Source organism: Lithobates pipiens, unplaced genomic scaffold (genome assembly GCF_037356315.1).
Source record: "Lithobates pipiens isolate NorthernLeopardFrog02 unplaced genomic scaffold, aLitPip1_a1.2 Scaffold_27, whole genome shotgun sequence".
Taxonomy (NCBI): Eukaryota; Metazoa; Chordata; class Amphibia; order Anura; family Ranidae; genus Lithobates; species Lithobates pipiens.
The window spans coordinates 9516739-9539787 of NW_027507788.1; the positions used below are offsets into that span (position 1 = coordinate 9516739).

At 46.8% G+C, this 23049-nt stretch overlaps 2 protein-coding genes across 2 annotated transcripts in view; one reads left to right on the plus strand and one right to left on the minus strand.

The window, feature by feature from the left end:
* Positions 1 to 4742, plus strand: part of LIN37 (lin-37 DREAM MuvB core complex component) — a 26815-nt gene extending 22073 nt beyond the window's left edge. The window contains exons 9-10 of the mRNA XM_077456389.1: positions 618 to 691; positions 3082 to 4742. Coding sequence (XP_077312515.1) covers positions 618 to 691; positions 3082 to 3163 — 156 coding nt within the window. The 3' untranslated portion in view covers positions 3164 to 4742. The remainder of the gene's footprint in view (positions 1 to 617; positions 692 to 3081) is intronic.
* Positions 4743 to 6892: 2150 nt separating this feature from the next.
* On the minus strand, positions 6893 to 13569 carry HSPB6 (heat shock protein family B (small) member 6). Its single transcript, XM_077456390.1, has 3 exons — positions 13335 to 13569; positions 11852 to 11974; positions 6893 to 9172 (listed from the first exon to the last, which is right to left on the minus strand). The coding sequence occupies exons 1-3, from the start codon at positions 13527 to 13529 to the stop codon at positions 8993 to 8995; spliced, it is 498 nt and encodes a 165-aa protein (XP_077312516.1). The 5' UTR covers positions 13530 to 13569; the 3' UTR covers positions 6893 to 8992.
* Positions 13570 to 23049: the final 9480 nt, after the last annotated feature.

Sequence of the window (23049 nt, forward strand, 5' to 3'; positions counted from 1 at the left end):
TTATTAATAATAATATTTTTATTAAAAAAATTAATATAATATATTAATAAATATTTATATAATATAATTTTATTTTCATAATACCATTGCCCTAAATCTTCCCTTTTTATCTTCATTGGAAAAAATAAGTGTATCTTAAAACATTTGAATATCATCAAAAAGTTAATTTATTTCAGTAATTCAATTCAAAAAGTTAAACTCGTATATTCTATAGATTCATTACACACAGAGTAATATATTTCAAGCATTTTATTTTTGAATTTTGATGATTATGGCTTACAGCGAGTGAAAACACTAAATTCTCCAGCGGACTTGGCTGATGTCTGAACTGCAGCTGTGTTGCTCTACCTTTCAAGGAGAGGACCGCCTCTAGGTAGCCTTGCTTTTTAGTTCATGCATTGCTATATAAGTCTCATAGTTCGGACCTTCAGTTAGGGAACACACTTATCAGAGGTGCCTTGATGCGGCAGCGCGGCTTCTACATGTGTGTGCAAACATGTGCAACAAAAACCTCCCGGGATTTAACCTGAGTGGTTAGGTTTAGTTTATGACCAGCTTCAAAACATGCTGGAGAATATTTGTATTTCTCATCATTCATCCCTCACAATTTCTATCAGCCAGCAGAGCAGACACCCAGCATGACCACCCTGATCTGTCGGAACATGGAGCGATGGAAGAAGGTCCGGCAGAGGTAAGAAAAAGACATTTCCTATGTAGAGCTTGTAGTGATATACTGTGTGTGTGTGTGTGTGTGTGTGTGTGTGTGTGTGTGTGTGTGTGTGTGTGTGTGTGTATATATATATATATATATATATATATATATATATATATATATATATATATATATATATATATATATATAAATTATGATGTCCTGGGCTTCCCGGTCGTTGCCCGGTGGCCGCGATGTCCACCGGGTACCCACAATTGGCCAATAACATAGCAGGATCTGCTTGTGTAAACACACAGATCGACGTCCTGTCCGGTGAGAGGAGACCGATGGTGTGTTCCTAGTACAGAGGAACACCGATCAGTCTCCTCCCCTTGTGAGTCCCCTTCCCCTACAGTTAGAATCACTCCCTAGGTAACACAGTTAACCCCTTGATCGCCCCCTAGTGTTAACCCCTTCCCTGTCAGTGACATTTACACAATAATCAGTGCATTTTTATAGCTCTGATCCCTGTATAAATGTGAATGGTCCCAAAATAGTGTCCACAGGTGTCCTCTGCAATGTCACAGTCACTATAAAAAAAAAAAAAATCACAGATCGCCGCCATTACTAGTAATAAATAATAAAAATGCCATAAAACTATCCCCTATTTTGTAGACGCTATAACTTTTGCACAAACCAATCAATATACGCTTATTCCGATTTGTTTACCAAAAATATGTAGAAAAATACATATCGGCCTAAACTGAGGAAAAAATTAGTTTTTAAAAAAAAAAAATTGGGATATTTAGCAAAAAGTAAAAAATATTGTGTTTTTTTTTTTTTTTTTTTAACTTGTCACTCTTCTTTTCTTTTGTTTATAGCGCAAAAAATAAAACCGGCAGAGAAATATTTATTTTATATTTTTTTATTTTATTATTTGACCCGCAGTCAAATAAGACCAAAATAAAGTTCTATTTGTGTAAACAAAACGATAACAATTTCATATAGGTACAGCGCTGCATGACCGCGCAATTGTCATTCAAAGTGCGACAGCGCTAAAAAACTGAAAATCGGCCTGGACAGGAAGGGGGGGGGGGGTGAAAATGCCCAGTATTGAAGTGGTTAAATATACAATGATCGGGTATTTATATGTAGTTTTGTACTGTCTTACGCATTTCCTGACTGATTTGTATATATATATCCCCTGATGAAGCTAGCAAGGCGAAACATGTCAGGCTAATATACGAATATGAAACCTTTTTGTTTTAAGCTGAACGTTGCCATATGACCACCTTCATCTTGAAATGTTGAATATTCCTGGATGAACTGGACCTGTTTTTTTGTTTTAACTTTATTCTCATTAAAATGATATATATATTTTTCTATAAATATATACGGTTTCCATTATTATTTGTATGTATATTTGACTACTTGGGATGAGGTGCCAAAAACTTGGGTGTTCTACCTTTTAGCCGGACATATTCAATATAAACATATTTTATTCTATTTTATTTTATGTCCTCCTCTCCCAGTGAACACGTGTGTCTATATATATAGAGAGATCTCTCTTTCTCTCTCTCTCTCTCTCTCTCTCTATCTCTATCTCTATCTCTATCTCTATCTCTCTCTCTCTCTCTATCTCTATCTCTATCTCTATCTCTATCTCTATCTCTCTATCTCTATCTCTATCTCTCTATCTCTATCTCTATCTCTATCTCTCTATCTCTATCTCTCTATCTCTATCTCTATCTCTATCTCTATCTCTCTATCTCTCTATCTCTATCTCTATCTCTATCTCTCTATCTCTATCTCTATCTCTCTATCTCTATCTCTATCTCTATCTCTCTATCTCTATCTCTATCTCTATCTCTATCTCTATCTCTATCTCTCTCTCTCTCTCTATCTCTATCTCTATCTCTATCTCTATCTCTATCTCTATCTCTATCTCTATCTCTATCTCTATCTCTATCTCTATCTCTATCTCTATCTCTATCTCTATCTCTATCTCTATCTCTATCTCTATCTCTCTCTATCTCTCTATCTCTCTATCTCTATATACACAGGCATGTACTGGCCATTGGGACTACTGGGAGTTTCCCGGTGGGCCGATGGCTCAGTGGGCCACTCTGATGTAAGGGGGCTGGTGATGGGCCACTCTGATGTAAGGGGGCTGCTCATGGGACACTCTGATGTAAGGGGGCTGCTCATGGGACACTCTGATGTAAGGGGTGCTGATGGGACACTCTGATGTAAGGGAGTGCTGATGGGACACTCAAAATGTAAGTGGGCTGGTCTGGATGAAGTCCAGGGCCAAATTTCTGTCCCAGTCCAACCCTGTATATATATATAATAGATCTGGCCTGGAAAGGATCTAGAAGACTCCAGCAGAGGGCGCCTTTTTTTATATATGTGAATGTTTTGTATTTCAGGTGGAAAGATGCATCTTACCAGAATCAGCAGCGCTACACCCAGAGCATGAAGATCTTGAAAGAGATGTACGAGCGCCAGTAACCCGGGCCCCTGGCGCTGTATTGACTCAGTTGGGGCCTCCGCTGAGTATTGTATTTATTGCCATGGGGGGGCTAATGAATAGAAACTGGGCCTGGGACAAGGTAGAGGTGATCCTCATACCACTTTATCGGGGGGGGGGGGGTGTTTGCGTTTTTCTTTTTTGTAATATGCTGTCTACAATCCAGCTGCATTTTGATTGGCTGCTGTGGGTGGCTCCTGTGTTTTTGTTCCAAACCAGAATTTATGAATCTGGCCCTAATTTTTCGATAAGAGATGAAGAAATAAGCTATGTATGGGCTTGTCTTCTTAGCACATATTTCGTGCCAACACCAACTGCCCAGTATTGATAACGGGGGCCACCGATGGAGGGATATAGGCAGTACTCCTGGGCCTGACCTCTTTACATTCAATACTTCCAGAAAGGGTGCCGGTGGATGGAACCACAGCATATAGCAAGTGGGGGGGGGGGGGACACTCCTGGAAGTGCCAGGTGTGAATACGGTTCAGGCAGCCGCAGCTCTCCTAGAAACCCTTTCACATTGAGGCAGTTTCCAGGCGTTTTTAGCGCTAGCCCCTCTAAAGTGCCTAAAAACTGCCCCCCTATGCCACCCGAATGTGAAAGCCTGAGAAAAAGTCCTGCAAGCAGCCTCTTTGGGGCGGTTTGGGAATGAGGTATACACCGCTTCTAAAACACCCCTGCCCATTGCAATGAATGTATGCGCCTGAAAAGTGCTTCCGAAGTGCCACAACACGTGCGTTTTTTAACCCCTTCTTCGGCCACTAACGGGGGAGGGGGGGTTTAAAATCGCCCTGCTCGCGGCACTTTATTGACGGGGCCCCAGAATCTGAACATACTTACCTTCCGGTGGATGCACTAGGAGCAAACCAAGGAAATCGTGGAAGCTCCAACTCACAACCTAGAGCAGTGATGGTGAACCTCGGCACCCCAGATGTTTTGGAACTACATTTCCCATGATGCTCACCTACTCTACATAGTACATGAGCGTCATGGGAAATGTAGTTCCAAAACATCTGGGGTGCCGAGGTTCGCCTTCACTGACCTAGAGCTTACACAGGCCCGAGGACCTCCTTCTTCCCACCCCATGTGATAGCGCCGGGGGCCTGAGCGGCCAATCACTAAGCACCAGTATTGTCACATGGGAGGGAAGAGAACTGGTGCTTCTCATAACTTGGAAGTACTCGGGAAGTTCTTTGGTCCCAGCAGCTGATCAGTGAGTATTGGGTGGTAATGGGGGGGGGGTAATAAAGAGAACCTGTTGCTTGCATAGAAAAAGCAAAGGTTATAACAGTGCTTCTTCCTCAATGGTTTTATCACACGTACCATTGTTAACTTTGCCGTTTTGAACTTGCCTTTCCTTATTTTGTGTCCAGGGGGACTGGGCACACTAGAAAAATTAATTCGATTTTTAGTGCATTTTATTAAAAAAAAAAAAAAGATATTTAGCAATTTTTTTAATGTAATTTGTAATACATTGTGGCCTGTTTTTAATGGACCTCCCTGTATTTTTGCTGTGTGTGTGTGATGTTACTGGAGAATAATAAAAAAAAAAGTACTAGACTTTTCTGTGTAGATGTTCCAATCTCTTCTCTTTTCCATACATGAACAGATCTTGCCCTGTGTTTGGGTATTCATGGTAGTAGATATCATACTCTTCTTTGTTCATGGCAATTGCTAGGCCCACATTGTCACATGCAAGAGGGGGGGGGGGGGTTGTCATTACCGGACCCTTCACGCTGACAGGAGGCATTCTCCCCAGCCACTGTGCTTGTCACACTGACAGGAGGCATCCTTCCCTTGCTGCTGCGCCCTTCACGCTGACAGGAGGCATCCTTCCCTTGCTGCTGCACCCTTCACGCTGACAGGAGGCACCCTTCCCTTGCTGCTGCACCCTTCACGCTGACAGGAGGCACCCTTCACGCTGACAGGAGGCACCCTTCCCTTGCTGCTGCACCCTTCACGCTGACAGGAGGCACCCTTCCCTTGCTGCTGCACCCTTCACGCTGACAGGAGGCACCCTTCCCCGCCGCTGCACCCTTCACGCTGACAGGAGGCACCCTTACTGGCCGATGTGCCTGTCATGCTGACGGGAAGCACCCTTACCGGCCACTGTGCCCATTACGCTGACGAGCACCCTTCCCAGGTACTGCCCTCATCACGCAGACAGGAGGCACCCTCCCCTGCCGCTGTGCCCATCACATGGACAGGAGGCTCCCCCTCCACGGGTGCTTCACCCGTCAAGCCATCAGAAGGCCACCTCCTTGGCCGATCACTCCGACAGGAGCCACCCGCGCCGACCACTGTGCCCGTCGCGCTGACAGGAGGCACCCTTACCACTGCGCCCCGTCGCGCTGACGGGAAGCACCCTTACCGGCCGCTGCACCCATCACGCTGACAAAGGGCACCCTCCCCAGGCACTGCCCTCATCACACAGACAGGAGGCACCCTCTGCGCCCGTCACGTGGACAGGAGGTCCCCCCTCCCCAGCTGCTTCACCCGCCAAGTCGACAGGAGGCCAACTCCCTGGCTGCTGCGCCCATCACTCCGACAGGAGCCACTCTCGCCGGCCACTGTGCCCATCACACTGACAGGGAGGCACCCTCCTATGTGTTTCATGCCGAAAAGGGCTTCTGCTTAAGCGCTATTCAGCATGTCAACGAATCTCGCTGTGATGTTTTTTATTTACTTTTTTGAAGTGCTACAATAAAGATTTGGAAGTGTTCTACCTGAGCGTGCCCCTATCTAGTTATTTCAGGGACGAGAGATGTAGGGATTGTATGGGGGCAGACCTGGAGCACTGCTTTATTTTTGTTGGTCTCAAAGTGGTTGTAACCCTAAATGATCCTGTCCCTTTTAAAGCTTGATATGTAACGTAGCGTTTTTGCCCCCATTCCATGTTCTACAATACCTGGTTGATCCTGCCTGTTCCGTGTGTTTCCCCCATGTGAACTGACCACGCTAATTGTGGCTGCTGATCCATTATAGTGTAGTCAGTTCATGTCCCTCCGTCATCCTGCTGTGTGTTCAGCATCTCTGTATCTCCCCCTCCCAACAAATACTGTACCTGCTGCCTTAAAAAAGAGGACACTTACCTGTCCAGGGATCTAGAGCTTTCCCTACCCAGGCTGGTTCTTCGCTGGTCTTGGGGTCCCCGGTGCTGGCGTGCTTACAAAGGGAAACTGGCTCTGACTACTTGTGTCTCACGCTGCGCATGCATGAGTTGTGTTGTGCTTTTTGAATGGACCTCCAGCCTTCTGGGATGTGTCCTAGAAGGTTGCGGGCGGTAAGAGGAGGGGGGGGGGGGGGGGGGCTTCCGCTTAGATTGCCTAAATATTTGGAGTGGAAGTGGGAGAGGGTATCTGCTAAAACCAGGTACCCGCTCCCCAAAAGAAAAAAAAATAAAGGGGGTGGGAGGAGGTCCTAAGGCCAAATTTCTGTTTTTGGGTGAAATTCTGCTTTACAGTGGTAGGAAGAACCACCAGAATTTGCTGCACATTTTAGTAAAGTTACAGACACTGGCGCAAATACACCCCAGATGGAGGCGCAGGTAATTCTTAAGGGAACTGCCACCAGAAAAGTGGAGTTGGGGCCATTTCGAATTCCCCTGTGTGAGTTTCTACCATACCACCCCCTCCCCCCACCACCAGTCCATCCCATAATGATGCACTGTGTGCGTCTCTCACTATAATCAACAACAAAAAAAAAGCAAACAACATGAAAATGACTTTTATTAACCATCCCAGTTAGTTTCCATTACATAAGTATTTGTTCCTCTGCATGAGGTTGAGTTTTTTTATTCACACATCCAGATTTTCTATATCAGTGGCCAATGGGGGGGATCACTTTCAGAAAGCGACCTCCTTATCCTCACATGTTAGAACACAAACAATAAAAGTTCTGCAGCAGCTTTGCACAAGGAAAAGAAATGTTTTCTCAGCTTCAGGTGATGTCATTGGTTTGCACACTTCTATGACTTTTCTTCCTACAGCTTCCTCCTCTCCTGTGCTTCTCAACCATGTCTGTCTATCTTTCTGTTTCTTGCTTTAGCCATTTTAGTGATTATTTATTTTTTATTTTTTTAGTAACCATTATGGAATATCATTTTTTTTTTTTTTAGCAACCATTGGGAAGTTAAACAGTTAATTGCACTTTTTTCCCCCCCCAGTGGGCTTCTACTATTAAATGCTAATGAACTTGTTGGACTAGTTTGCATTTAAAAAGAAAGTGATATTCGCAGGAAAGGGAGGGAGGCAGGCGAGTGAAGCTGGGATAGGAAACAGATCTGCTCTTCTGCATAAAGATCAGAGCCCTTCCAAGTGACGTTATATCCCAGGTTAATGGCAGTAAATGGTTAAAATATGTACGAATAAACAAAGATGGAAACTGCAGGGGGGAACAAAATAGTAAATATTGTAGGACCTGTACGAGCCAAGGAATTCGATTCAAAATTTTATATAAGAGCTGAAATGTTTACCTATCCTGGAGAAAATGCTGCGCCCAGCTCTCTTCAGAGCTGGTCATGTGACCAGAGGCTAGGTTTTTGATCATGTGACCGAAGCCCAGGTTTTTGGTCATGTGACCAGAGGCTAGGTTTTTTTGGTCATGTGACCGAAGCCTAGGTTTTTTGGTCGTGTGACCAAAGCCTAGGTTTTTGGTCATGTGACCAGAGGGTAGGTTTTTGGTTATGTGACCAGAGGCTAGGTTTTGGGTCATGTGACCGAAGCCCAGGTTTTTGGCCATGTGACCAGAGGCTAGGTTTTTTGGTCATGTGACCGAAGCCTAGGTTTTTTGGTCATGTAACCAAAGCCTAGGTTTTTGGTCATGTGACCAGAGGGTAGGTTTTTGGTTATGTGACCGAAGCCTAGGTTTTGGGTCATGTGACCGAAGCCTAGGTTTTTGGTCACGTGAACAAAGCCTAGGTTTTTGGTCATGTGACCGAAGCCTAGGTTTATGATCATGTGACCGAAGCCCAGGTTTTTTGGTCATGTGACCAGAGGCTAGATTTTTTGGTCATGTGACCGAAGCCTAGGTTTTTGGTCATGTGACCAGAAGCTAGGTTTTTGGTCATGTGACCAGAAGCTAGGTTTTTGGTCATGTGACCAGAAGCTAGGTTTTTGGTCATGTGACCAGAAGCTAGGTTTTTTGGTCATGTGACCAGAGGCTAGGTTTTTTGGTCATGTGACCAGAGGCTAGGTTTTTTGGTCATGTGACCAGAGGCTAGGTTTTTTTGGTCATGTGACCAGAGGCTAGGTTTTTGGTCATGTGACCAGAAGCTAGGTTTTTGGTCATGTGGCCACTGCTGACAAGGAGGAACAGTCGATCTAAACTATGAGCCTCTGCTTCATAAGAGATGAAAGGCCTTTGCTTCTGGTCACATGCTCCAGCACTGTAGAGAGTCCAGAGCACAATTTTTTCGAGGCAAAGTAAGCATTCCAGCCCCTCTATTGCTCTATCTCAGCAAGACATAGCTTTAAACCTGAAAAAGTAGAGTTCTGCTTTAAGATGGCAGGAGTAACAATGGATTAAAGTGAACCTGTCAGAACGACTGTTACCTGGTGCAGCCGAGGCTCCAGAGGTGTGCGCTGCCCTGTAACTAGCATCTGACTATGCCAGCGTCCACACCCTTATCTGTACCAAGTCACAGCTGTACTGACAGGTACTCTTTTAAGGAATTTTTATGCTAGTGGGTTAAATGAGGCCTCCGCACACGTAGTAAGGATTTAGGATCCTTCCCCCAGCAGTTTTAGGGAGGCCCTTTGGTAGAAATGGTGGACGAGGGGGCACAGCCGGTGCGATCAGCTTCTGGTTTCTCACTTCTCCTGCCTTGCGATTGGAATGCTCCTCTCTTCGGTCTTGGCCGTTTCTACGACCGGCCCTTGGATGGAGAGCAGTCCGTCGGCGGCCAGTGCCGAAGTGATGGAGGCCGGATTCACTGTTGCGGGTAACTTGTATCTGCGGTGGAACTCGCGGGAGATGAAGCCGTGTTCATCCTGGAAAATACAGAAAATGATTTGTGTCTGATAGGATACCGGCTCCTCTGTGGAGTTCCAAACTTGGTTCCCCGGGGGGGGAGGGGGGGCTAGACATGTGCAATTCGTTTTGGTCCGAATACAAATTCAGAGGATTTTTGGTTATTCGGAGTTTCGAATCTCCGAATGAAATGTAACGAATTTCGTTAAAATTTGTTTTGTTTCATTAGTTTTCTAATGAATTCCAACTTTTCAATACAATTAGAATGTGCATCGGTTAAAAAACGATCGACCGATTCGAATTCTGTGTAAAGAACGAGCTGTTTGTTAAGCAGCAGGCCGAGAACTACCAAGAGTCATCGTCTGTCAGCGGGCTTCCCTGCCAGCCATAGAAAAATGTTTAAAAAAAACTGAGTAGGGTGTCGTGTCCTGTCTCCCCCCCCCCCAGTCCATACCAGGCCCTTCTGGTCTGGTATGGATTTTTAGGAGAACCCCACGCCAAAATTTAACAAAAAAAACGGCGTGGGGTCCCTCCTAAAAACAATACTACTAGACCCTTATCCAAGCATACAGCCAGGCAATAACCCCCGGCAAGTGTCTGGGCCAGCAATAACCCCCGGCAAGTGTCTGGGCCAGCAATAACCCCCGGCAAGTGTCTGGGCCAGCAATAACCCCCGGCAAGTGTCTGGGCCAGCAATAACCCCCGGCAAGTGTCTGGGCCAGCAATAACCCCCGGCAAGTGTCTGGGCCAGCAATAACCCCCGGCAAGTGTCTGGGCCAGCAATAACCCCCGGCAAGTGTCTGGGCCAGCAATAACCCCCGGCAAGTGTCTGGGCCAGCAATAACCCCCGGCAAAAAAATAAATAATTTTTTTTTTTTAAACAGCATGGGGTCCCTCCCAAAAAATATTCCAGACCCTTATCCAAGCATGCAGCCAGGCAAGTGAGGAAAGGGGGGGGGGACCGAGGGCCTCCCTTCTGAACCATACCAGGCCACATGCTCTCAACATGGGAGGGGTGGGTGCTTTGGGGCAGAGCTCTGTGCTCCCCACACCAAAGCACCTCGTCCCCATGTTAATGGGGAACAAGGGCCTCTTCTTCACATCCCTGGGCTGTGGTTGTCGGGGCTTATTAGAATCTGGAAATCCTTTCAACAAGGGGGCCCCCAGATCCCAACACCACCCCCCCCCCCCCCCCATGTGAATGGGTACCGTGACTATTCTCACCAAAAAAAAGTCAAAAACAGAAACAGACAAATACTCTATTAAAAGAAAAAAAAAATTTGTGTTCCTCGATGTATATCCATCATGACTCCGGCAACCCCCGAAAAATGGCAAAAAAAACGCTTCGCCTACTAAGAGGCTACCCGCTTTGCCCTCTCTTTGACTGTGACAGCTCTTATATAGGCAAGGGGCGGGGCCACCCGGCAACGTCACCGGGTACCACCGCCCCCTTCTGGCAGGCATTCTTTATCTTTATATTCATCTGCCAATGGGGAAACAGATGATGGCTCATCGTTAAGGACGCCGGCGGCCGGCTTCCCGGCCCGCTGCTTAACAACCAGATTTTTTTTTTTTCCACACAGAATTTTGAATCGGTCGATCGTTTTTTTCCACCGATCCGAGTTCTAATCATTCTGGAAAGTTGGAATTTGTTAGAGAATTAATGACTGAAACGATATGAATGCCGAAACTAAACGAATTCCATAACGAAATTAGTGACGCAACGGATCTATCTGAAACTAAACAAATGTTTCCATACTGCACACTGCCATAACAAAGATATCCCTCTTCAAATTTAGGACGTATATCGGCGTGCGGCGGTCCGGGAAGTGGATAGCAGGCAAAATGTGACGTTGCGGTGGCGTTACATCACTCGCATGTTTCGCCCACTTTACAGGCTTAATAACCTACACTCCTATGGCTGAGCCTGTATAGCGGGCAAAACATGTCAGTGGGTGGCGCCCGCTACACAGGCTTAGTTTAAGGCGCCCCCCTCAGGAAAACATGGGGTTACAAATTTTGCTTAGTCATAGGAGTAAAAGGGGCGAAACATGTCAGTGATGTAACTCCAACGCTAACAGGTTTTGCCTGCCACGCAGGCTTAGTCATTGGAGTCTAGGTGACTAAGCCCCTCAGGGGAGGGGTCAGCTGTGAGTGACCTGCTTTGGTTAGGGTTGCCACTTTTTCTTCAAGCCAGACCTGAACACTTTAGTGGCACTGGGCAAATTTTTTTTATTCGCGTAGTATACAGTATAGAATTATAAAAGACCGGGGACACCTGGAACAGTGGGTGTGGCCAAACTGCTCTTGCTGACATCACCACCACCCCGCTCCTCCCCCCAGTAATGCTGGACCTGCCCCCCGAGACAGCGACCTGCAGCTCCCAGATGGGAACAAAGTTTTGTGTAACTATCTCAGTTACTTGCGGAGCCACAGCCCATTCTGAATAATGTGTCCGGGTTTCAGACAGATTGAAACCCGGACACATGATTCAAATCGCGGACTGTCCGGGTGAATGCTGGACAGGTGGCAACCCTAGCTCTGGTGTTGATAACTTTTGTCGATGTTCAAGATCAAAACAGTGTGCGCATGGCCTAGCGTATGTTCAGAGCTAGACTAAGGGGGAGTTTGGCCAAGCGGAAACCTTTTAGCCAATGACTTGCTCTTATGAGTGGTGTAAAAAAAAAAATTCCAGTTACCGGTCGCTCCTCGTGCTTGGCGTGCACCTCCACATAGTCTCCAACAACTTTGACTGTCAGCTCTTCGGGGGAGAAATGTTTGACATCCAGCAGTACAGAGAACTGGTCTTTGTCCAGCTTCACCTGTGTGGAGACAAAGGACATTGGCCATGATCTGCACAGGTCTGACTCTTCTAACCCGCCCATTTTGTTTCCTCTTATCTGTTTTATTTCTATGGTCTTTTCTAATGGATCGTGCCAACGGAAATATCAGACACTAATATGGGAGCTGTCAAGAGGCTGTAAAGGTCAGAGATCACTAACAGCCGCATGTAACGTATCTCCAGTCTCTGAGAGTCACCTGTGGCATATCTTCTGACTGACCACAGCTGTAGTATGTCGGCAAGTGTCTGGGCCAGCAATAACCTCCGACAAGCGTCTGGGCCAGCAACAACCCCCGAAAAGCATCTGGGCCAGTAACAACCCCTGGGCAAGCATCTGGGTCAGCAACAATCCCCGGCAAGTGTCTGGGTCAGCAACAATCCCTGACAAGTGTCTGGGTCAGCAACAATCCCTGACAAGTGTCTGGGTCAGCAATAACCCCCGGCAATTGTCTGGGTCAGCAATAACCCCTGGCAATTGTCTGGGCCAGCAATAACCCCCCACAAGCGTCTGGGCCAGTAACAACCTCCGGCAAGCATCTGGGCCAGCAACAAACCCCGGCAAGTGTCTGTGCCAGCAACAAACCCCGGCAAGTGTCTGGGCCAGCAATAACCCCTGGCAACCGTCTGGGCCAGCAATAACCCCTGGCAACCGTCTGGGCCAGCAATAACCCCTGGCAACCGTCTGGGCCAGCAATAACCCCCGGCAACCGTATGGGCCAGCAATAACCCCTGCAAGTGTCTGGGCCAGTAATAACCCCTTGTAAGTGTTTTGGCCAGCAATAACCCCAGCAAGTGTCTGGGCCTGCAATAACCCCCAGGAAATGAACGAGCCAGCAATGATAACATCCAGTATACACTATGTTGTCAAAAGTATTGGAACGCCTGCCTTTACACACACAGACACACACATGAACTCACACATGAAACACATGAATGTCTTTATGGACCTTGCTTTGTGCACTGGTCCAAATCATTTGGTGGAGGGGGGATTATGAAGTGGGGTTGTTTTGTCAGGGGTTGGGTTTGGCCCCTTAGTTCCAGCGAAGGGAACTCTTAAGGCGTTGGCATACCAAGACATTTTGGACAATTTCATGCTCCCAACTTTGTGAGAACAGTTGGCCCCTTCCTGTTCCAATATGACTGCACCCCAGTGCACAAATCAAGATCCATAAAGACATGGATGAGCGAGTTTGGGGTGGAGGAACTTGACTGGCCTGCACAGAGTCCTGACCTCAACCCAATAGAACACCTTTGGGATGAATTAGAGTGGAGACTGCGATTTAGGCCTTCTCATCCAACATCAGTCCCTCACCCTCACTCTTCCCCCCCCCCCCCCATACCTCGGACAGTCCGGTCTCCGGCTGGGGAATGCTGGGTACACGCATGTAATACGGATTCATGGCCAGGGGCATCTGGGAGAACAGATCCGACTCCAGGATTCCTTCTCCGAATCTCTGGCCCAGGATACGGCTGGGGAGGAGCGGCGGGGCCAGGACCGGGCGCCTCATCCAGGGGTGGTGAATTGTAATATCCATGCTGCTTGGAGGATGTGGGCACAGACTGTGCTGGGAATCTCGGAGCTCATCTCTTTATATACAGAGAGCCCCCCCCCCCCCATAGACAGAATGCTCTAGAATTGGCCGCGGCTCTGACACTTCTGGGGGGGAGGGGGGGTGGATGCCATCCAGATCTGTACAGTAAAAATAGATGAACTGACAATGACTGAGCAATTCAGAGATCGCAGAGCACAAACTATTCCTGCCTTGGGGAGGGGGCACTAAAAGCACATTAAAGCTTCTTTTCAGTCTCCTAGAGACTCCTCTCCTGGCTTACTCTGATTTCACTGCACACTGTGAGCTTCTCACAATATGCAGCAAATCAGAACCCGCCTCATTTCCTGGCTGGAGGACGTCCGGCATCATCTAGCTCCTTCCTCCCCAATCTGGCTGGCCCTGGTCCCACCCCTTTCATTGGATTTCAGCTCTTTCAGTCCTGGAGGGAGAGCATCACAGGTAGATGTTACATGCAAATACAGCCTGCCTAGGAAACGCCCACTCCTCCAGACTGACACTCCCCCATCAAGGCACGTTGATATTTGCATAACTCCTCCCACTGCTTGCATGAGGGCTCCTGAGGAGTACAGGGTGCTGTGATGTTTTCAGGAAGCGATGTACAGCCCCCTGCTGGCCACAGGTAACAAAATATTTAAAAAAAAGCAGCTCAGGCTGCGACACTCACCTTCAATCCGAAGTTCCCCAAAGAATTACCTGTTTTTCACCACAAGATGTCCTCAGTTTAATTTAACCCAGAAGACTGAGGACATACAGTGAGTGAAGGTTACCATTATCATATTTATTATAATATTATTATTACATTTTATTATTGCTACTATTACAGAGCATCCGGAAAGTATTTGCATCTCTTCACTTTTTCCACATTTTGTTATGTTACAGCCTTATTCCAAAATGGATTAAATTCATTATTTTCCTCAAAATTCTACAAACCATCCCCCATAATGACAACGTGAAATTTATTAAATATAAAAAATCCCATGTATAAGTATCACAGACTCCTCCCATGTATCCCAGGCTCCTCCCATGAACATAAGTATCACAGGCTCCTCCCAAGTACAGAAGTATCACAGACTCCTCCCATGTACATAAGTATCACAGGCTCCTCCCATGTACATATATATCACAGGCTCCTCCCATATACATAAATATCACAGACTCCTCCCAAGTACATAAGTATCACAGGCTCCTCCCATGTACATAAGTATAAACTCCTCCCATGAACATAAGTATCACAGGCTCCTCCCATGTACATAAGTGCCCGTGATACTTCTGTACGTGAGAGGAGTCCTTGATACTTATGTACACGGGAGGAGCCCGTGATACTCATGTACGTGGGAGGAGCCTGTGATACTCATGTACGTGGGAGGAGCCTGTGATACTCATGTACGTGGGAGGAGCCTGTGATACTCATGTACGTGGGAGGAGCCTGTGATACTCATGTACGTGGAAGGAGCCCGTGATACTTATGTACATGGGAGGAGCCTGTGATACTTATGTTCATGGGAGGAGTTTATGATACTTATGTACATGGGAGGAGCCTGTGATACTTATGTACGTAGGAGGAGCCTGTGATACTCATGTACGTGGAAGGAGCCCGTGATACTTATGTACATGGGAGGAGCCAGTGATACTTATGTACATGGGAGGAGCCTGTGATACTTATGTACATGGGAGGAGCCAGTGAAACTTAAGTACATGGGAGGAGCCTGTGATAGTTATGTACATTGGAGGAGTCTGTGATACTTATGTATATGGGAGGAGCCCGTGATACTTATGTATGTGGGAGGAGCCCGTGATACTTATGTGTGTGGGAGGAGCCTGTGATACTTATGTATGTGGGAGGAGCCTGTGATACTTATGTATGTGGGAGGAGCCTGTGATACTTCTGTACATGGAAGGAGCCTGTGATACTTATGTACATGGGAGGAGCCTGGGATACTTCTGTACATGGGAGGAGCCTGTGATACTTATGTATATGGGAGGAGCCCGTGATACTTATGTATGTGGGAGGAGCCCGTGATACTTATGTGTGTGGGAGGAGCCTGTGATACTTATGTATGTGGGAGGAGCCTGTGATACTTATGTATGTGGGAGGAGCCTGTGATACTTATGTACATGGGAGGAGCCTGGGATACTTCTGTACATGGGAGGAGCCCGTGATACTTATGTATGTGGGAGGAGCCTGTGATACTTATGTATGTGGGAGGAGCCTGTGATACTTCTGTACATGGAAGGAGCCTGTGATACTTATGTACATGGGAGGAGCCTGGGATACTTCTGTACATGGGAGGAGCCAGTGATACTTATGTATGTGGGAGGAGCCTGTGATACTTATGTATGTGGGAGGAGCCTGTGATACTTCTGTACATGGAAGGAGCCTGTGATACTTATGTACATGGGAGGAGCCTGTGATACTTATGTACATGGGAGGAGCCTGTGATACTTCTGTACATGGGAGGAGCCTGTGATACTTATGTACATGGGAGGAGCCTGGGATACTTCTGTATGTGGGAGGAGCCTGTGATACTTCTGTATGTGGGAGGAGCCTGTGATACTTATGTACATGGGAGGAGCCTGTGATACTTCTGTACATGGGATTTTTTTCCCTTTTTTATTTTTAGTAAATTTGAAAAGATTTCAAGCAAACTTCTTTCACGTTATCATTATCAGGGATTGTTTGTAGTATTTTAATGAAAATAATGAATTTAATCGATTTTGGAATAAGGCTGTAACTTAACAAAATGTGGAAAAAGTGAAGCGCTGTGAATACTTTCCGGATACACTGTTCATCATTATTATTACTTTTATTATTATGGAGCCAACCGTTTGCAATATAAAGAGAGTCAGTACAGTTCAAGTACAAGGCAAGATAAGAGGGGTAGAAGGGCCCTGCTCCTGAAAGCTTCCAATCTAAAAGGGGTGTGTCATGGCCCCACCCCCTGAGGGGGCGTAAACCTATTCATTCATAGTTTGTTTATGCAGAGAATGGCATGGGAGGTGACAATATTGGTGTCACTCTATATATTTAAGGACTGTCCACCCCTGGAGAAGATTGGGAGAGGGTGGAGAAGCCACGTGTGACGTGATTGGCCAGAATTTTTTTAGAAAAAAGGTCAATATGGGGGGGGGGGGGGCCTACATGAGTCATATGTTGGGGATTCCCAGAGCAAGGAGTTGGGCACAGATTTGGAGGGCCGGCAGTCACTGGTTTGGAGGACATTCTGGAACTTGTAGTTCCCCACCTTCCTATTAACCCTTTTCTCTCCAGAGGCAGCAGCGTGGCACTCTGCTCTCCAGCACTCACCACAGCTTTCCTGAACTGTGACATTTCTTGCATGCTATCCGATATCATCACAGTCACCCGACCCCCTTGGGAAAAGTCTCCGGTTATATATAGAAAGGTGTCTGCGGCCAATAATATTTCCAGGACTGTCGCAATGTTTTGACAGCCAAAACAAACAGATCTCTTATACCCTCAGCAGGGGGCGCTATATGTGGTAACTGGTATCTGTCCTCCTGTGGATTGGGGAAGGGGGGGGGGGATTTATCTAATCCACAGTAACCCAACCACCCAGAATTTATAGCAGGTGAGTCACCAGGGATGTGGGCAGTGCCAGAGGCAAGGGAAAGGGTCCAAATGCCAGAGAGGGACACTCAGGCCAGTCCGGTACAGAGGATTTGCTAAAAGCTACACAATGTACTTAAGCAGATTTTAAAGCTGGCCTGAAGTCAACAACAACGACAGAAAAGTTCCACTTCATTTTTGAGTTCCAGTCCAGTGGCTTTGCCTAGGCTGAGATGATGTCATCATTTTTTTGCAGGCAGAAGGAAGCATTTCCTAAGTCCCCCTCCAGTGATCACTCAGCAAGCCACAAGGTGAGAGGCTGCAGCAGGGGCTCGTGTCCAACCCTCGGCCCTCCAGCTGTTGAGGCACTACAAGTCCCATCATGCCTTTGGGAGTCAAGCTTGCAACTGTCAGCCTTGCAATGGCACACCACCCAATTTTTTGAGATGGGAATGAGGGACACCTATCAGCAAAAGTATGCAGGCATAGGACATGCCCACTTAACCACTTCCCGCCTGGCCTATAGAATGACGGCCGGGCGGTGGTTCAGTTATCCTGACTGGGCGTCATATGACATCCTGCAGGATAACAGCCGACGCACCCCCGTGGGGGGGGCGCACATCGCGGCGATCGGTGGTGAGGTGTGGGGGTCTGTACTGATTGTTTATCAGCACAGCCCCCCCCCCCTCGGATCCCGCCCAGGACCACCATCATGCCACTCAGGATGGCCTTCCACACTGGACCACCAGGTATGCCCCCCTAGACCACCAGGGAAATGCCAATCAGCGCCCACTCAGAATGCCTACCACTGCCAGTGCGACCAGGGATGCCTATCAGTGCCACGTATCAATGCCCAGCAGCGCCGCCTATCAGTGCCATCCATAAGTACCCATCTTTGCAGCCTTTCAGTGCCCATCAGTGTCGGCTATCAGTGCCCACCAGTGCCACCCATGAGTGCACATAAGTGCTGCCTATCAATGCCCATCAGCGCTGCATATCAGTGCCACCCATGAGTGCACATCAGTGCTGCCTATCAATGCCCATCAGCGCCGACCAGTGCCACCCATGAGTGCACATCAGTGCGGCCTATCAATGCCCATCAGCGCCGACCAGTGCCACCCATGAGTGCACATTAGTGCCGCCTATCAATGCCCATCAGTGCCACCCATCAGTGCCCACTTATTGGTGCCACCTCATTAGTGCAGCCTTATCAGTGCCCATCAGTGAAGGAGAAAACGTATTTATTTATAAAATGTTATAAACAGAAACAAAAGCAAAAACTGCAGAGGTGATCAAATACCACCAAAAGAAAGCTCTATTAGTGGGAAAAAAATTATAAAACTTCTGTTTGGTTACAGCGCAATTGTCATTTACACAGCGACAGTGCAGGAAATTGGCCTGGGCATTAAGGTGTATAAGTGCCCCCCCCCCCCCCCCCCCCCGGTATTGAAGTGGTTAAAGGAGAATTGGACAAAAAAACAAGATTGGTTAAACCCACAAGTACTTTTTTTACCACTACTATTTCTTTATATTGGCTTTTGGAATTTACAAATGCAGCGATTTAGAAATCAGATGAAAGGTTTAGCGCTGGGAAACACTTTTTGATAAATAAAACGTGCATTTTATATACAACTATATAGATCAGAGCAAAATGAGGGACACATGAGGAGGAATGAGGGACAGAGGGACATTGCTCCAAATCAAGGACAGTCCCTCGATATCCGGGACAGTTGGGAGGTATGCAACGGCTCATGGGACTTTTCATGGGTGCTGTAGCTCCACAACAGCTGGAGGCCTAGGCACCAGGATTTACACGATCGTGTCATCTCCGAGCTGGCCATCTCAGTCCAGGGAGTAGATGGTGACCCTGGATGGTGCCCGAACAAAGATGGCGTCGGCTTTCTGGTAAGTCTTTGAAATTGACCATTTTAAATTCAACGCTTTTTCTTAATTTTCACCACTGCTAGAGGCAGATAAGAGAAGGGGAACAGTTTAGTCATGTGACCCATACAGCTGTAAATTGGGGATGGCAAAGGAAACGTAGCAAATGAAAATGCCAACTGCCTGACCGACACCTTCACCGATACCTTCCCTCACTGACCCCCGACAAATAGGTAGATAGTTTTCTGACACTTGTTCCAGGTCAGTGACTCAGGAAACACGGAAGCCAGGCAATCAGCAGTTTTTCAGTGTCCGTCCCCCTCTAGAGGGGTGACCAATGATCATGAGAGATTCAGACCTGCCCAGCGATGGTATGTAGAGAAGGAGGTGTGGCCAGACAGAGGTGCAATTATTTTGAATTCTTCCACCTGCGGACGATCGTTAGAGACAAACGACAGCCCCGGTCCTGTCCCGGGACGAGTGTAGAGTTACAGAGGTGAAGTGTGAAAGCAGATGGTGTATAGTAACAGGCTTGGAATGATGAGTCTGTGCGATGAGACCGGTGACTCAGGATGACGGTTGTCTCTCAGAATAGGTCCCCCCCCCCCCCGATCCGTCCCGTCCTTATTCCAGGAGCCTGGAGACCGCCAACGCACACGCAGGGTGAAGAATGACTGACTGGAGGCAGTGTACACAAACCGAGGAGTTCAGTGAAGCTCTTTACAAATCCGGAACCCTGTGAGCTACTCAAACGGGTCCTATAACAGGTGAGAACCCCCCCCCCACAGGGGTCCTGATATGTAGGATCAGCCTAGTGACATCCATATAACATTTGAGGACCTCCCCAGGTCCACATATGGGTAGAGCTGAGCTGATTCTACATATCAGCATCTCTGTGAGGTCCTCAAATATTATATGAATAAAGCCGAGCGGATCCTTTATATCTGGAACCTTAGGAGGTCCTCACCTGTTATGTAGAGTCAACTCAATTCATATAACAGGTCAGGACCCCACAGGGTTCCTAAAATATAGGCTCAGCTCCATCCATATAACATTTGAGGACCTCACAGGGTTCCTGATATGTAGAGTCAGCTCTGCTCCATCCGTATTTTAGGAACCTTGTGAGCTCCTCACCTGTTACATGAATGGAGCCGAGCTGATCCTACTTGTCAGGAACCCGGTTTGCTCCTCGCCTGTTATGTAGAATCAGCTCAGCTCCACCCATATAACAGGTGAGGAGCTCACAGGGTTCCTGATATGGAGGATCAGCTCGGCTTTATTTATGTAACAGGTGAGGAGCTTACAATGTTCCTAAAATATGGCTGGAGCAGAGCTGACTCTACATATCTGGAACCCTGTGAGGTCCTCAAATGTTATATGAATGGAGCCGAGCCTATATTTTAGGAACCCTGTTGGGTCCTGACTTGTTATATGAATGGAGCTGAGTTGACTCTACATAACAGGTGAGGACCTCCTAAGGTTCCAGATATATAGGATCAGATCAGCTCAATTCATATAACATTTGAGGACCTCAGAGTTCCTGATATGTAGAGTCGGCTCTGCTCCGTCCAAATATCAGGAACCCTGTGATGTTCTCACCTGTTATATGGAAGGCAGCAGGCTGATCCTACAAATCAAGAACCATTTGAGGTCCTTGAATGTTATATGGATGGTGCTGGGCTGATCCTACATATCAGGAACCCTGTGAGCTCCTCACTTGTTATGTAGGATCAGCTCAGCTCCTTCAGTACAACAAGTGAGGATCTCACAGGGTTCCAGATATGTAGACTCGTCTCTTCTCCATCCATAGATCATACATATCAGGAACCCTGTGAGGTCCTCAAATGTTATGTAGAATCAGCCTAGTGCCAGCCATATAACAACATTTGAGGACCTTACAGGGTTCCTGATATGTAGAATCAGCATCCATAAATCAGGAACCCTGTGCGGTGTTATATGGGTGGCATTAGGCTGATTCTACATATCAGGAACCCTGTGCACTCCTCGCCTGTTATGTAGTGTAGTGTCATCTCAGCTCCATCCATATAACAGGTGAGGACCTCATAAGGTTCCCGATTTATAGAAACAACTCAGCTCCATCCGTAGAACAGATGAGGACCTCACAGAGTTTAATACGTAGGATCAGCTTGGCACCATCTATATAACAGACGAGGACCTCACAAGGTTCCTGATATTTAGGGATCAGCTTAGCTCTATCCATATAACATTTGAGGAGCTCACAGGCTTCCTGATACAAGGATGGAGCGGACTCTAAATATCAGGAACCGCGTGAGATCCTCAAATATTATATATTGTAGATGGCACTAAGCTGATTTTACATATCAGGAACCCCATGAGGTCTTTGCCTGTTATATGGATGGTGCCAAGCTGATCCTACATATCAGGAACTCTGTGAGGTCCTCAACTGTTATACAGATGGCACTAGGCTGATTCTACCTTACAGTTGAGGACCTCACAGAGTTCCTGATACGTAGGATCAGCTTGGCACCATCCATATAACAGGCGAGGACCTCATGGGGTTCCTGATATATGTAGAATCAGCCTAGTGCCATCTACAATATATAATATTTGAGCATCTCACGCGGTTCCTGATATGTAGAGTCAGCTCCATCCTTATATCAAGAAGCCTGTGAGCTCCTCAAATGTTATATGGATAGAGCTAAGCTGATCCTACATATCAGGAACTCTGTGAGGTCCTCAACTGTTAGGTAGAATCAGCCTAGTGCCATCCGTATAACAGTTGAGGACCTCACAGAGTTCCTGATATGTAGGATCAGCTTGGCACCATCCATATAACAGGCAAAGACCTCATGGGGTTCCTGATATGTAAAATCAGCTTAGTGCCATCTACAATATATAATATTTCAGGATCTCACGCGGTTCCTGATATTTAGAGTCAGCTCCATCCTTATATCAAGAAGCCTGTGAGCTCCTCAAATGTTATATGGATAGAGCTAAGCTGATCCTTCATATCAGTAACCTTGACAGGTCCTCATCTGTTATTATTGATGGCACTGAGCCATATCAGGAACCCTCCGAGGTCCATATCTGTAATATACAAAGCAGTGGAGCTGAACTCCGAGATAAGCAAATAGTCTAAATCCATTCCGTATGTGTATTCTTCTTGGATCTCATGAGCTTTGTGTATTTCTTCCAGATCTGTGCAGTAATCCAGTGAGACTTCCTGTAATAAAAGACCTCTCATTGCTGCTCTCTTGTCTTGTGCAGGGTGACTGGTCTTGTCTCCGCCCCCTCCTGTAGTTATCTGCAGTCAGTCTGTAGTGGGTGGAGCCTGCTGGGTTCCTCCCGCAGCTCTGCTCAGGCTATGTGCAGCACAGCGATGATGTCGCTGCTACATTTACGAGGTAATATCTTAGTTTGTAAAAGCATTGGGTGCACACAAAGTGGGTTGATATCTTTCATGAATATCGACTTCCTGTCCAACACTCACCACCCGGACAGGAAATGAGGTGCGAGCTCTCCAATATGGAGAGATAGAGATCTTCTACATGGGTTATATTAGTGTTTACACAGGAAACTCACCCAAGCTCTACCACCGTGTTGAAAAACATATGGAGGTGAGTGTCGGTGCTCAGGCTATGACGTCCAATATAGATCCATAAAGTCAAAGAGACGGCAACACGAATGCTTCTTATCTTTCAACTTTGATCAGGCGATACAGCAATTGTATCGTCATAAAATGCTCAAACGATGTTACAATTGCTGTAGTACCTGAAAGAAATTGAAAGACAAGTATCATTCATTTTATTAGTGTTTGTACCCCTTTTATGGGAACAATTCTGTGACTTCTTGTGTGATCACTGGATCAGGATGTCGGGACAATCTCCTGACAACGACCCAAAAAAAAAAGGGGTGTGTCTGGTCACTCTCTTCCCCCATTGCAAGCATGTTAACCCCTTTACGGCGACTGTACGCAAATTTGCATTCACGGATTTCAGAGGTTATACCACTAGCCAGCGCATCCGCCACCTAGGCTGAGACCCAAACAAAGCC

Bases quoted from the DNA above. Each gene is read 5' to 3' on its own strand.
- HSPB6 (XM_077456390.1), bottom strand. From the start codon at position 13,529: ATGGATATTACAATTCACCACCCCTGGATGAGGCGCCCGGTCCTGGCC. The intron at 11,975-13,334 runs GTATGGGGGGGG...GTCTCCACACAG, and splicing joins CGGAGACCGGACTGTCCGAG to GTGAAGCTGGACAAAGACCA. The intron at 9,173-11,851 runs GTAACTGGAATT...TGTATTTTCCAG, and splicing joins CCAAGCACGAGGAGCGACCG to GATGAACACGGCTTCATCTC.